Source organism: Haliotis cracherodii, unplaced genomic scaffold (genome assembly GCF_022045235.1).
Source record: "Haliotis cracherodii isolate W230 unplaced genomic scaffold, xgHalCrac1.p SCAF_1, whole genome shotgun sequence".
In the NCBI taxonomy this organism is placed as follows: Eukaryota; Metazoa; Mollusca; class Gastropoda; order Lepetellida; family Haliotidae; genus Haliotis; species Haliotis cracherodii.
The window spans coordinates 9,271,987-9,287,666 of NW_027266264.1; the positions used below are offsets into that span (position 1 = coordinate 9,271,987).

At 40.6% G+C, this 15,680-nt stretch overlaps 1 protein-coding gene across 1 annotated transcript; it reads right to left on the bottom strand.

The window, feature by feature from the left end:
* Positions 1-522: 522 nt before the first annotated feature.
* LOC139459518 (mortality factor 4-like protein 1) lies at positions 523-15,653 on the bottom strand. The gene is made up of 12 exons (XM_071241039.1): positions 15,508-15,653; positions 14,678-14,724; positions 12,614-12,681; positions 10,891-10,977; positions 9,270-9,451; positions 7,218-7,339; positions 6,366-6,467; positions 5,536-5,624; positions 4,335-4,434; positions 3,843-3,912; positions 3,432-3,516; positions 523-1,294 (listed from the first exon to the last, which is right to left on the bottom strand). The coding sequence occupies exons 1-12, from the start codon at positions 15,533-15,535 to the stop codon at positions 1,210-1,212; spliced, it is 1,065 nt and encodes a 354-aa protein (XP_071097140.1). The 5' UTR covers positions 15,536-15,653; the 3' UTR covers positions 523-1,209.
* Positions 15,654-15,680: the final 27 nt, after the last annotated feature.

The window sequence follows — 15,680 nt, forward strand, 5'->3', positions numbered from 1 at the left end:
GCACTTAAACCACAATGCTGCCCCACCACCCCTTTTGCCTCCATTAAGTTTATGATCTGTGTGACACTATTAGAGGTTCTGACTACTCGAACAGAGTGTCAAATGAGTAGCTGTGATGCAAATACGCACAAAACTTTCTAATAAGTCTAAGGGCAAAGGTGGCCCTGTCATCTAACATGCGGCAATTTGCCGTGCAGAGAGGTGTTTCTTTGACATACCAGAAACCTATGACTGTGAGTTCAAATCCTGGTTCGCCACAATACCAATGCTCATGGGTTTCATCAAAGTGGTAAAAGTCATCACATCAGGCCTGCATCTCTTAGGGCTTTCCTTCCACATTAAGTTGACATGCCATGATATAACTGGAATACTGTTCAAAGCCAACTCACTTACTCTTATCAGTCTCAAACGTTTTGTGAAATTACTGAATCAGAGCTACTGTCACGTATTCAATCCGAAATGCCAACATCAGTATTTGCAAACAGACAACAGGTAAATGTGAGATGACACACAGCTTTATTCACGGTTTGCCATCTTCCTACAGCATGCACTCCATCATCCACATCAGCATAAGAATATATACAATATGAATAGCTTGCAAAACTACTTGGAACAGGACTTGTTTGGATGATGATGAATAATGTCCATTGAAAACCAGATTCCAAGTCATTTCTTGTACACACCAACCAGAATATTCATGCCAGAATACACTCACGGGACAGTTTACAGCTTGGTCAGGATTATGAATATGATGTGTATTTACCTTCAGGGAAATATTCGGTTATTACACCATGAATGAATATGAATTTTATTCTTGTTGAAATGATATTGTCAATATCTCGAATTGTGTGCAAATCTTTGTTTAGTTTTAACAACAGATGTTTTCATTAACCATAAACTGAGCAAAAAAAAAGTTAGGGATAATGAATATGGGAATATATTTTATGAAACTGAGTCCCCTAAAATATGCATGATCCCTAACTATATTTGTTCAGTATACATACACATCTTTGGTGGAGACGTAACATGTTTTGTCTTCATGCAGCTCGGTTACTGGCAGACACAAACATCAGCGAGACATGATGCACAATTGATGTTTCAAATTCTGCTGCTGATGTTTCACTCGTGTCACCTTAATCTCACTTTGCGACCTTCGTCAACATTGACAGTAATGGGGGAATTGTTGTCTTCACAGGGGAGGTAAGTCTGTCATATTGCTTTCCTGTGGTACTCAGGAGGGGCCACAAAAAAATCATTCAGACTGAATAATGTCGACGAGTTTTTGTGTAGGTATCTGGAAAACAGAGAGTTTAAAAGATTGAAACAAATTAACTCTCAAAAATACAAATGTTTATGGTATTTTATGACTGAATCAGTGCTTGAGAATGATGCCACATAAGAGTGAGTGAGTGAGTGAGTTAGGTTTAACGCCGCTATTAACAGTTTTGCAGTTATATCGCGGCGTGTCAGCTTAATGTGGGAGGAAAGCCCGAAGTGATGCAGGTCTCAACGTTTACCACTTCGGTGAAACCCACGAGCACGGGTATGGTGCTGACAAACCTAGAAACATAATCGGGGCGAACCGGGATTCGAACCCACAATCATAGGTTTCTGGCGTGTCCGAGGGACGCAACTCTGCACAGCGAATCGCGGCGCCTTAGACGACTGGGCCACCCGTGCCCCCGATGCCACATAAGAACTAAATACACATCCACACTGAAACACACTTTTCATACACATTCTATGTTTGCATATACCCTGCATTATATAATTTCAATGTCTTTCTCTTTAGCGGCAGATCCAGGATTGAAAATGAGGGGTTCATGATGTGAAGAGAGGTGAATGGGATTTCATGTTGCGCTCAAGATTATTTCACTCACACAACATACATCACTGCCCCACTACATGTGTCTGGCTGCTTGTACAATTCAGGACTTATATTGGTTTTATAGTGCCAACCCACAGAGTTACTATGCCACAGATGTACTCAAGATGCATCTCTTGTTTTATTCCCCTAGATCCACCAGTGCCCTAGTCTCCAACTTAACCCCCAGATCCACCAGTGCCCTAGTCTCCAACTTGATCCCCAGATCCACCAGTGCCCTAGTCCCCAACTTAACCCCCAGATCCACCAGTGCCCTAGTCTCCAACTTATCCACCCAGATCCACCAGTGCCCTAGTCTCCAACTTAACCCCCAGATCCACCAGTGCCCTAGTCCCCAACTTGATCCCCAGATCCACCAGTGCCCTAGTCCCCAACTTAACTCCCCAGATCCACCAGTGCCCTAGCCTCCAACTTAACCCCCTGATCCACCAGTGCCCTAGTCTCCAACTTAACCCCCCAGATCCACCAGTGCCCTAGTCTCCAACTTAACCCCCAGATCCACCAGTGCCCTAGTCCCCAACTTATCCCCCAGATCCACCAGTGCCCTAGCCTCCAACTTACCCCCCAGATCCACCAGTGCCCTAGTCTCCAACTTAACCCCCAGATCCACCAGTGCCCTAGCCTCCAACTTATCCCCCAGATCCACCAGTGCCCTAGCCTCCAACTTAACCCCCCAGATCCACCAGTGCCCTAGCCTCAAACTTAACTCCCCAGATCCACCAGTGCCCTAGCCTCCAACTTAACTCCCCAGATCCACCAGTGCCCTAGTCTCCAACTTAACCCCCAGATCCACCAGTGCCCTAGTCTCCAACTTAACCCCTAGATCCACCAGTGTCCTAGTCTCCAACTTAACCCCCAGATCCACCAGTGCCCTAGTCTCCAACTTAGACACTAGCCCAAGCCCACCCTGGTCAATTCTGTTCCACTTGATCACCTGATAATCATAAGAATATGAAAATATTAAAATAGAAAACTTTCTGGGAAGAAAATCTGAAAGGTTGAAATGTCTTTTTTTAACCTAAACAACATTAACATAGCCATTTTACACCACATCCTCACCCTAAGGTATGCTCATGGGGCTACTTCTTTCGTGTGATTTACTTGAGGAATGTTAGTTAAAATTTAACGTCACATCGACAATATTTCAGCCATATCCTGACGCGAGAAAGTACTACATTCAAAATAGATGTATTCAGACTCTAAAAAACTGTCGTGGAAAGACAGTAAAATAACTAGACTTATCAAAGATTTTGTTTAAAACTAGTATAGAACCATAAAAATATATCACCATACCCAACAATACATGATAAAAAGAAGCTGTAGATCGTCAGCTATAGAAGGAAGATCACCATACTAGGGAACGAGGGGACTTACAGTAGCTTTGCTACCTGCATTGACCCCAGCAGGATTAACACCATCCCTTCAGTCGCCGACGATTGTACATAATAAGCCACAATTAAATTGACAAATATGCTACGTATAAACGCGTAGGAGATGGAAACATTCTTTGAATGACAGGGACTTGCGATAACCTCTCAGGACTTACTTGAGGAAGTCATGGATGTGGGTGAGGAGAAGCTGCACACTCTTCTCATCCAGCGCCGTGTAGGCCAGCATCCCTCCCAGCTTCACTGAAAACACACTTCCAGTGTTACATTCATACTTCACATACACTGCCACTGAGTCACTGAGGACTCCAAACTAACTGCCATGGCAAACAAAATAGGGAAAACCATCATTTTGTTCATAAGTGGGACTTTCGTAAAGGTCCTTATTTTCTTAAATTCAGTGCCAAAATGTAAAACTAAACATTAAAGTTTCCTCTTTCTTATTTGTAGTCTTGTCAGGGAAATGCAAGTCACCTCTGCCAAAGCTATAACATTAGTCACGATAATAATGACATAACGTGGCTATACACATACACATACACAGCACCCAGATCAACAATTCTACGTACCGAACAAGCGTAGAAGATGCACAGCTCCATAGATGCTGCACATGGTGGAGTCACCCTTTTCTGATAAAATCTGGGGACAAGAGACAATCAGTGCTATGCAATGAATCAACAGAAGTTATTTGAAGCTCGCTTTCTTTTTGAATAACCAAACTGATTGTCTCCATCACTAAGTGTACAACCAGGCATTTAAGACCAACACCTGATCCTGCTGTTACACATAAACCAATCAAATCATTCAACATATCCAGTGTACATGGTCAATCTCATTAAAATCAGATCTTAGTTTTTACTACCGCTAAAGAAAGATCATGCAACCTTGAAAAGGACACCAGAAATGGGCTTCACACATTGTACCCATGTCGGGAATCGAACCTGGGTCTTCGGCGTGACGAGCGAACGCTTTAACCACTAGGCAACCCGACCGCCCAGTACATTAATAAACCACTTAAACCACATATTATGAAGGTATAACAGATGGACATTGCTATTTACCTCTCCATACTGCGGTCTCTCAAACTTGTAGAGCAGCTGTGTGCCCAGCATAACATTGAAGTACTCCTGGATACCATGGGACATTTCAATCACAGCGTCTCTGTACAACAGAGGAAACAAGTGATTTGAAACCTCTCATTGGCCAATCAGAAGCAGGTATTTTCCAAAGTCATCAATGGTCATGGACTCATGGCCACAGCTACATGTACCAGCAAAATATAGCTGAGTGCAAAAATTGTCATAGTCGATTTATAATTGTCCAGTTTCAGGAAACAATGTTAATGACAAAATGAGTGGGGAGGAATTGTTGGCAACGTTTCAGCAAAATCATTACCCGTGAATGGCTTTCACACACTGCCCATGTAAAGTGAGTGAGTGAGTATGGTTTTACGCCGCTTTTAGCAATATTCCAGCAATATCACGGCAGGGGACACCAGAAATGGGCTTCACAATTTGTACCCATGTTGGGAATCGAACCCGGGTCTTCGGCGTGACGAGCGAACGCTTTAACCACTAGGCTACCCGACCGCCCCGCCCATTTTAGGAAAATTGAAGTTTAAGAACTTGAACAGCCAAGCCAATAGCCATTTGTGTGGGCATGGGTGCGACCCTGTGCCATGTGGTGCAAGTTGGTATCATCTCCTACACAATACATCAACCAGGTTTTGTGAATAGAATTTGTATCCTAATATCTCCTTGGTATCCTGAAGTCTCCTTCACTCTTCCAATTGTGCGTTAGTATTAACATGATCATTTATGAAAAACATTTCAAGTGAATAAATGAATGAATGTTGTTTAATGGCATAGTCAGACGTGTTCCAGCATTCTAAAATTCAATGAAGCAACTGAGATTAAGACGTTATATTAGATCTCCCAATACAATGTAAGCTCTAAGACAGAGCACAAAACATTTCTTCCATAAAAATAATTATTTTCATTATCTCCCATTAAAAACTAGTTTCAATACCTACTGAGCAAACACACTTCCTGTTATTTCTGTAACAGACAGTTGCCAAGTATGTCGTCTATTTATGACATGAGCATCATGTATTTGGTTGTTATAACTTAGATCGTGCGAGAGATGAAAACATATTTCAGGTTCGAAATTACCTTGCGTTATTTCTCGGCCTGCACATGCTGCCCCTTGTCAATACGAGCGGACAAGTGGAGTTTTAGGCCCCGGTTAGAAGAGAGTACTTACTTGTTGGGGTTATTGGCCTTGGATGTTTTTGTCTTCACGTACTCATCCAAGATATTTTCAACTGTCTGCCTGGCTGGGAGAGTGACCAGCTGAAACACATGAGTATAGATGTTACATACAGCCTACATAGCAGGATATGTCAAACCTCATAACCTTCTGGGTTAACCTTCCCGTTTTAACTTTGGAATCAACTTGTAACAACGATGCATGATATCTGATGTGCTTACCAAGTTTCATCAAGAAATATTGAATGGGTAATGCTCCCTAAAGTACTACTCCCTTAGACTTGCAAAAGAGTGAGTGAGTATGGTTCATGTGCATAGTTTCACAAAGAAATAATAAACATTTTATGAGTTTTACACCAGAAACAAAGCCAACCCTTATCCGAACCCAAGTCCATCTTGTTGCCCATGAAATGAACATAAAAAATTAAACTTCCAAACATTCTTGCATAGCAAAATGCACTAGATCTGTGAGTGAGCGAGATGATTTTAAGCCACCAGCCATATGCGTCACAATAAGTCATGTACCAGGGGTGTTTAATTGGTATGCCCGACTTGCCCTAAAAGTGAAAGTAAAGTGCCTGGCAAGTGGGAACAATATCCTTTGATTTACCTTGGGCAAGTGCAATTATCGGTAGTGTCAACTTAGAAGATGCATCAGTACCCATGTGGGGAATCGAACCCATGTCTGACAAGCTATCTCTTTAACCACTGGTCTATCCATCATAGTTTTGTCACCCCATGTCACGAGACAAAACTGGTTAGGTAGGCTGCTGCAACAACTAATCTCTTCACACATGACCCAGACATGACTATCTTAGTTCTGACCATTTTCTGTCTAGTTATCAGGTCCCAGTCATCAACCAGCCATTGCTTCAGCTCCTCGGGGACGCGGATCTTCACCTCAATCTTTGACGTGAACGACTCATCCTGGAATATTGGACAATTCAGTTAAACAGGCAGATCAAAAGGCATTTGTGTTAGGGTGCAAAATAGGACACACTATCTACATCTATTCCAGACCTATGTAAGCTTAATGGGTGAAGATTGTGGGCGTCTGGATGAGATTATAGGCTGACTAAATTGACCGGATTGTGTGGATCAATGCTCATAATGCAAATCACTGGATTGTCTGGTCCAGACTCAATTATTGACAGACTGACATCATATAGCTGGAATATTGCTGTGTGCAGCGAAACCAAACAATCAAGTGACTGACATCATGCGTATCTATCCACACAATTCGGATATGATGACATGCAATCAAACATGTTTTTGAGCCTGACAACATGATCCGTTTAGTCAGCTCTTAGGCTGTTGTGAACGGTATTCTTACTCGGAATCCACATGGACGGGTTCTATAATACACTAGCCTTTTGAAGTGAGTGAGTGAGTATGGTTTTACGCCGCTTTTAACAATATTCCAGCAATATCACGGCAGGGGACACCAGAAATGGGCTTCACACATTGTACCGATGTCGGGAATCGAACCCGGGTCTTCGGCGTGACGAGCGAACGCTTAAACCCCTAGGCTACCTGACAGCCCCCCGGCCTTTTGAAATCATTACTAGCCAGTCGATAATGTTGTTTCTAATGGAACCATTGAGATATCTGACATCACATCATAGACATGCATGAAAGCAAGAAAAGATTTCTAAATCCTAATTTGTATTGACTTACCGATTCTACAGTGGCATCTGTTCTGGCTCTTTTTCTCTTTGGTTCCGGGGCAGGGGTTGGTATCTCTGCTTTAGGGGGGTCCACTGCGGGAGGAGGAGGGGGCGGTACAGGTGTGGACGTACCTGAAGGTGTGAGACAAATGCAATCAGTTCATCAAATCACTGAGTAGACTACCATTTAGTACTACAGCAGTTGCATATTCAGTGGCCATCTTCACAGAAAATGTTGATAGACATTACAAGACATGTCAAACGCATCTAAACATAAACTGCTTTAGTGAGTTTGGTTAAACACGGCTTTGAACAATATTTTGGTCATGTCACATCATGTCGTATGAGAGGACTGACTGACTGAGTATGGTTTTACGCTGCTTTTAGCAATATTCCAGCAATATCACGGTGGGGGGCACCAGAAATGGGCTTCACACATTGTACCCATGTCGGGGAATCGAACCCAGGTCTTCAACGTGACGAGCAAACGCTTTAACCACAAGGCTACCCAGACCACCCCTTTATGAGAGGAAGCCACCTGATGCAGGTCGTAGCTGCTTAGGGCCACCTGATCAACAGTAAATAGACTCAAACAGAGGAGCTTATTCATTCTGCCACTATTTCTTGTATTGAACCATCACTGCTGCGGGGGTGATCTCCCCATGTCAACAAATCAGCTTGCCCTATATCGACAGAAGAGCTTGTGATTGTGGACACACTATAGATGCGGTACTCATTTAGTAAACATGGTGTATGCATAGATCCCTTGGCAAGCTCAGAAGTACTGTTTGTCTTCCAAGTGAATGTATACGGCTAACTCCGCCATCAGTAATATCAAGGTAGTCAGTAATATTCACACTATAATCAAGGTAGTTGGAAATATCCACACTCTATCAAGGCAGTCTGTAATATCCACACTATAGCAAGGTAGTCAGTAATATTCGCTATATCAAGGTAGTCGTTAATATCCGCACTATACCAAGGCAGTCGGTAATATCCACGCTATATCAAGGTAGTCAGTAATATCCGCACTATATCAACATGATCAAGGTAGTTGTTAATATCCATACTATTTCAAAGTAGTTGTTAATATCCACACAATATCAAGACATGTCTATAATATCCACACTATATCAAGACCTGCCTATAATATCCACACTAAATCAAGGTAGTTGGTAATATCCACACTATATCAAGGTAGTCCGTAATATCAACACTATATCAAGACCTGTCTATAATATCCACACTATATCAAGGTAGTTGGTAATATCCGCACAAAATCAAGGTAGTTGGTAATATCCGCACAAAATCAAGGTAGTTGGTAATATCCGCACTATATCAAAGCAGTCAGTAATATCCGCACTATATCAAGGCAGTCCGTAATATCCACACTATATCAAGGCAGTCTGTAATATCTGCACTATATCAAGGCAGTCCGTAATATCCACACTATATCTAGGTAGTCTGTAATATCCACACAATATCGATCTTCCTGATGCAAGAGCATCCACTAGCCTTTTTATCAAAGTCTTGTTTCCACCCTTACCAAATCAAGCCCACTTTCCTGTGCTAAATATAATTTGACTATCGCACATATCAACAGTCCAATCAGAGAAAGTTTCACAAAATCAACATCCATGACAGGTTCACTTTTGTATGGAAGTGATGTACCGCTGCCTGGCTTTGCTGACACGACTATGATTTTTCTGTTTGAGATGAAATCACGAATGTTTTCGTTGTCTGATCGACTACGTCGTTGTCTATGGTAGTTGCCATCTTTGTGCAGCGATACAAGATAAGAACAGCAACCTGATTGGATATTACGTTATCATTACAAGGCGCACAACTCGTGATCTACGAGACATGGCACCAGGGTCAAGCCAAGAAAAGTGGCCTAGATGTGGCAAGGGTAGAAACTAGGCTTTGATATAGGCTGGTGGACACGCTTGCCTCAGGAAGATGCACTGTATCAAGGTAGGAGGTAAATATTAACACAATCTCGAGGCAGTCACAAACCCACCTACTGTATATATTCAATACTTAGAGGTAGGATATGCAGTACCTGATGTTTGTTCTTTCCCTTCCTTGGCTGTGGTGTTATTGACCTTCTGTTTCTGTTTTTCATTGGAGGGTGTTGAGGCTCTCTCCTTGTCTTTGTCTTTATCCTTATCCTTGTCTTTCTCTTGTTTCTTGGCCGTTTCTTTTTCCATCCGCTTCGCCGCTCGCAGCTTCTTGTTGGCAGCTCTGTGAACACCATCTCTCTTAGTGTATCATCTCAACATGTTTGCATCTAAGCTGACATAACACATGTTCGCAATGCACAGGCTCTGGTGACATAGATTAACATGATTGCAATGAAAAGCAACTTAAGTATGTGTCTGTTTGTTGCTGTGTGCAGCACTCAGCTATATTCCATCAATATGACGGTGGTCTGAAACAATCCATACTGGACCCGACAATCCAGTGATTGGCATGATGCACATTGATCTACACAATAGGGATACAATGACCTGCATCAACCAAGTCAGCGATTCTGACCACTCTATCCTGTTTGTCGCCTCATACTGCAATCACAGGCTGCAGAGGACCAATGCTTACCCAGATCTTCACAGGGCCCTATGATGCTTAAACAATACTTTCATATTCACAATATAATGACAGTTGTCTCTGAGAAACTGAACTAACATGCTGTTCATATGTAAATTTCATAGGAATACCAAGAAGTCAAAAGTAAATAATTAATCTTTGCTATCAAATGTCAGTGTTACACCATGGCAAGATCAGGAAGATTAGACTTGATACTGGCTTACTGGCAATAATCTTAAAAATGTGAATGAGCCAATAACAATACTAACTGGGATCAACTCAAACTAACATCACAAATATGTATTGAGGTGAGGTGAGGTGAGGTGAGGTGAGGTGAGGTGAGGTGAAATGGGGTTTAATGTCACGTCCAAGATTATTGCACTTATATAGCGACGTGTATGTACGTGTGTGCAGGGTTAGAAACTAACAGTTTTTGTCCACTAGTCCTTATAATGATAACATATAGCAAAACCCTTAAAATGGGCCAATTTCTACAAGTCCTTATGATACCTTTACTATTGGGCAGTTTGGTAAGGACTACAGTGCCAATTTCTAACCTGGTGTGAGTTTGTGTGGCTGCTTGTACTAGTCCGGACTGATGCAGATTTATAGTGCTAGCTCACTGAGATACCATGCCGCAGTTTAACATGAATACCCCACTCAGACACAGTATACTGACTTCGAGCCAACCAGTCCTTGTTTTAGCCCCTTAATGCCGAGCGCCAGACAGGTTAACAAGTACCATCTTCTAACGTCTTTTGGTATGACGCGGCCGGGAAATATGTATCGAAAATTAAAGTGCATCACAAGGCCAGGTATGATGTTGTCCTGCACAAGGGAACAAACAAAAATGTCAGCCTTTCAAGGCAACTAGCTGTTGATTTAATCATCCAAAACTGGCTCCCACAGGAGATATCACTTGGGAGAAATCAACCAATATATCCAAGGAGATATATTTGAAAATACACAGCTATAGCTTCTCTATCTGTCTGTTGTTCTGATGGTGTTGGTTTGAGAGACTACACAGACTACACAGAAGACAGTCATGTTTCCAGCTTACAGATTATTCTCAGATGTTGACGTGGGAACATACATACCCATGAGCTTTTAATAATTCTTTCTGTTTCTGCAAACTAGCTTCATTGAATTTGAGAACTCGACTTTCGGGCACCCATTCGTCCCAGCTGAAAGAAAACCAGAGTGGTTGTAGTCATTATGATAAACATATCTTACTGATCTTTGCAATCCCTAGACATATCACAGTAAATATAAAAGACATCCCTTAACTATGTTAGGCCATTTAGACAGTGTGAAGCATTCAAAGAACAGACAAAAAGGGACATTAAGAACGGTAGACCGATGGCTCATGGCTATGAAAATTCTGATCGGTCTACGATGTGAGAAACCAAGCTAGACTGATTGTCTATGATGATTAAATTGTAGCATCAGGTAGAATATAGCAGAAATCTGCTTACACATTATAACATTCAGACTTGTTTCATCTCATTGATTTGACAAACTCTATTCCCGTAGACCGATGGCTCATGGCTATGAAAATTCTGATCGGTCTACGATGTGAGAAACCAAGCTAGACTGATTGTCTATGATGATTAAATTGTAGCATCAGGTAGAATATAGCAGAAATCTGCTTACACATTATAACATTCAGACTTGTTTCATCTCATTGATTTGACAAACTCTATTCCCGTAGACCGATGGCTCATGGCTATGAAAATTCTGATCGGTCTACGATGTGAGAAACCAAGCTAGACTGATTGTCTATGATGATTAAATTGTAGCATCAGGTAGAATATAGCAGAAATCTGCTTACACATTATAACATTCAGACTTGTTTCATCTCATTGATTTGACAAACTCTATTCCCAACAAGAAATATGTTTAAAAAGAGTCTCTAATTCTTGCATTAAAATCTTTTCAAGGGATGCATGTCCCTGTGCTTCCTTTGAGGATTGAATGGTTTTGCATGTTGGGTGGTCCACACACAGACACACAAATCTTGGCACAGTGATCTGGAAACCAATCTCACTGAAATCAGATCTTAGTTCTCGCTACTGCTAAACAAAGATCTGAGGACATCCCATTAGGGGTCACATCAGAACAACCTTTCATCCAACCAATCAGAGCGTCGCTTACCAGATCATGAAAGTGATAGTCGGAATGTGATTTCGAATCATGCAACCTCGAAAACTTTAACACTGGGTATTCTGAACGATAGTTAGGGGCTTAACGACTGAATCCATACAATCTAGACCATCTATTAGCCATTCCAGAAGGTTTAAATTTTTTAATAAAAAATTTGTCAAAATATGTTTCGAAGCGTAGTCGTCAATTTGATATCAGTGCAGTAAAGCATGAGAAAGCTGCCTTCTGATTGGCTAATGTCTACTTCCTGTCAATCATTTCATTGTTCGGTCAAAGTTTGCGCAAGGTCGGTCTGACGTGACCAGTAATGGGATGTCCTCAGATCTTTGTTTAGAGGTACCGAGAACTAAGATCTGATTTTAATGAGATTGTCTTGAAACAAAAATCAAATTGAAAATACACACAAAATATTCTTGTTTACAACAGAACTGGAAGCTTAGGCATGTTAACTATACGCATATTCTGCTACAGTAAAGTACGGTTATAACGAACTCAAAGGGACTACTAAATTTAGTTCGTTATAACCGTAGTTCGTTATAAGCATATACACAGCATAACTAAAGCAAATAGTCGGGACCAAAAAGTAAGTTCGTTATATCCGTCAGTTCGTTATAAGCGTGTTCGTTATAACCGTAGTTTACTGTACTTCTAACTCACTTTTTGTTCCATCCGTTGTAATGGATGAAATAGCGGGTGATCTTCTCTTTCACTTCATACTTGACACACTGGAAGAAAACCAAGCATACATTTAACTGTCACTGAACACTGCACATACAGTGACTGCAAGACACTTAACCATGCTAACTTGTTCAAGCCGCACACTATCTCCATAACCATGATAACAAGCAGATTTCTTGGAACCTCCAGAAATTGTAAAATAGTTGGCTTGAAGTTCAATCAGATATCAGCAAAATCATCTTGTTGAAAATTCATGAAAAATACTGCTCACACACTGTCATCTGGGCCTAAATCAACTGTTTAGTGAGTGAGTGAGTGAGTTGGGTTAATGCCACTTTTAACAGTATTCCAGTTATACCACAGCGTCTCAGCTTAATGTGGGAGGAAAGCCCGAAGTGATGCAGGTGTTAGACGCTTACCACTTCGGTGAAACCCACGAGCATGGGTATGGTGCTGGAAAACCCGGTAACATAATCGTGGCGAACTGGGATTTGAACCCACAATCACGGATTTCTGGCATGCCTAGGGGACGCAACTCTGCACAGTGAATTGTGGCACCTTAGACTACTGGGCCACCTGTGCCCCCTGCTCAATAGAAGTTAAAGAAAACCCGGTTTATTTCATATGGCTACAGTCAATCTGTCATGGTATGACAGATTAACGTTAGTCATATACAAAAAAATCAGGTGTTCTTCAAAAGTTTCACTACTTTGGAGTAGTATATGACAAATTCAAGCATTTGACTGGAAAGGTAAAGTCAGGTCAGGTTTTGGGGATGTGGTAATGTTTGTAATATAAACAGATGATAAAAATACAATGATGACTGGTCAGATGCAATAAAAATCTCAGGGTTGGGTAAGTTGTTGGAGACTCAGCTATGTCAAGAGGTGAGTATACCTCGTCATGTTAATTCCTATCTATTCAGCAGCTGATAGGCCTCTTTTATTAAATATATGTTTGACAAATATATCTCTTTTTTTCAAAGTCATGGACATTAAATAAAAAATAAACACATGAAAACATAGAAGCTGTTAGGTGACAAGGCTGCTTGGAGTATTGCTTTGTGTGACAACTGAAAGAGTTACTTCCCTTCCCATATTAACCTTGTTGTTATTGCTGAAACATTTACAGACGCTGCAGTCAGAAAAAGAAACTCTTCTTAAATTAAATGTCATTAAACAATGGTATTTATTGTGAAATGTTTGGTCATCTGATCTGTGAACTGACACCATGTAAAGAATTAAATGGAATTTATGTAAATAAAACATGCTTATCTTTGTGATGACTTATAATAATGGCAGAAGGGGTACCAGTCAAATCAGACCAGATGAACAGGTCATAATGGACCATTTCTCTTGTCAAACTGTGTGTGGGTGATTGATGTTTACAGCTGTACAAAGCATTACTCTAGCTTTAAGACGGGGCCTGCAAATAATCGAGATTCAAATCTCGGCCAGACAAAGCAGTGATTGATATTACGGAGGATTGAGACCATCTAAACAGAGCTACAGATAAGCCACGTATTTGCGTAAATTACCCCCCCAAAACTATTCAAAACCCAATTACTTTCATTAAACTTGCGTACAGAATAGCATGCATAAAATAAATAACTCAATTGTTTGAAAACAGCAGGCGTAAATACCCAATGAAGCTTTTCCAGTATGCGTACAACAGGGCTACTTTACTTTCCGAGTCAAGCATATATTTAGAACCGTTATATACATTTCATTTTTTAAAATCTCAAAATGCTTACTCATCTTGGAAAAAAACAACATAGAGGGATGAATAGAAGAGTGAAAAAAATATTGGTTACCCAATGAAAAATGTAAAAACCAAATTAAAATAGAAACCTTCAAGTAAAAACTCAATTGCTCAAAATGTTATTTGATTTACACATACATTAGCTGTAGGGTTGGCCATGCCCATGTTGCAAGTTCTTCTGTCTGCATGATTCTGTGTTTAAGTAAAATGATTACCATGAGGGATTCTCAAGGAAAATTTGGCATCATGATTGTACTATAATATTCAATTAGTCATACAAACCTTAGCTTCATACAGGAGGGGTCCATGGAAGCACAGCACCTTTTCTCCTTTTAAAAAAAACAGAAAGCAACATTTTAATAATCTAAAATGAAGGGCCTCATGAACATCACCCACAGTTCAACTCAGTCCTCTTAGTTACTGACTTGCCCCATGCAGTGATGATTATCTATCATCCAGGGCTGCACTCCTGTTAATTAAGTCAATACTGGTATGATACTCTATTCCGAAAAAAACAGTTAATGCATTTAAAATATGTAAAATAGTTTGAAATGGCTTGTGACTATAAATAGCTTGCAGTTCCAGAGTGAATTTCAAAGTGACACCCAAATATAAAGTATCCTGTCAAGATGACATATCAAAGAAGGTATACAAATGCCCCTGAAATGTGTTCATTGAGATTGCATGGTGCAAACATGTATATACAGTAGAACATGGATATACAAAATGCAACCGTAAATGTAGATATAGATAACGAGAATAAACCTTTCAAAAACGTTTTAAGGTGACATAAGACCACATGAGTCGGAAATCAGAACGACCCGTTTAACATATGCCACTATTATATCTTATTTGGGTTTATGAGTATTCACCTATCAAACTTTGTATCTGAACTTCTTAGGCCCATAAAGCAATTATTAATTGTTACATGCATCCAAACGACTACCAAACAGTTTCATTAGTAACGCAGTTTCACGATGATTTTACACTTTGAGTTTGTGAACACTGCTCAACAAAGTTGAAACACCCCCCTCCAATATCGTGCACGAAAACTGGATTTCAATATCTTCGAAAGTTTATTCCACCATATTTTGTAAATTCAAGTACATTACCATCTTGGAACTTCATTTTGGGCGGCATTGTTGACTGCAAAATACGTTGTCCCAAACACTATGTCAACAAAATGTATAAATATTGAACTTGTTTCTTTCTTTCTTTTCGATGCCGCCAAATGCATGTAGTACCTGTAAATATTGTGTCCTACGTCATCAATTTATGTGTACGT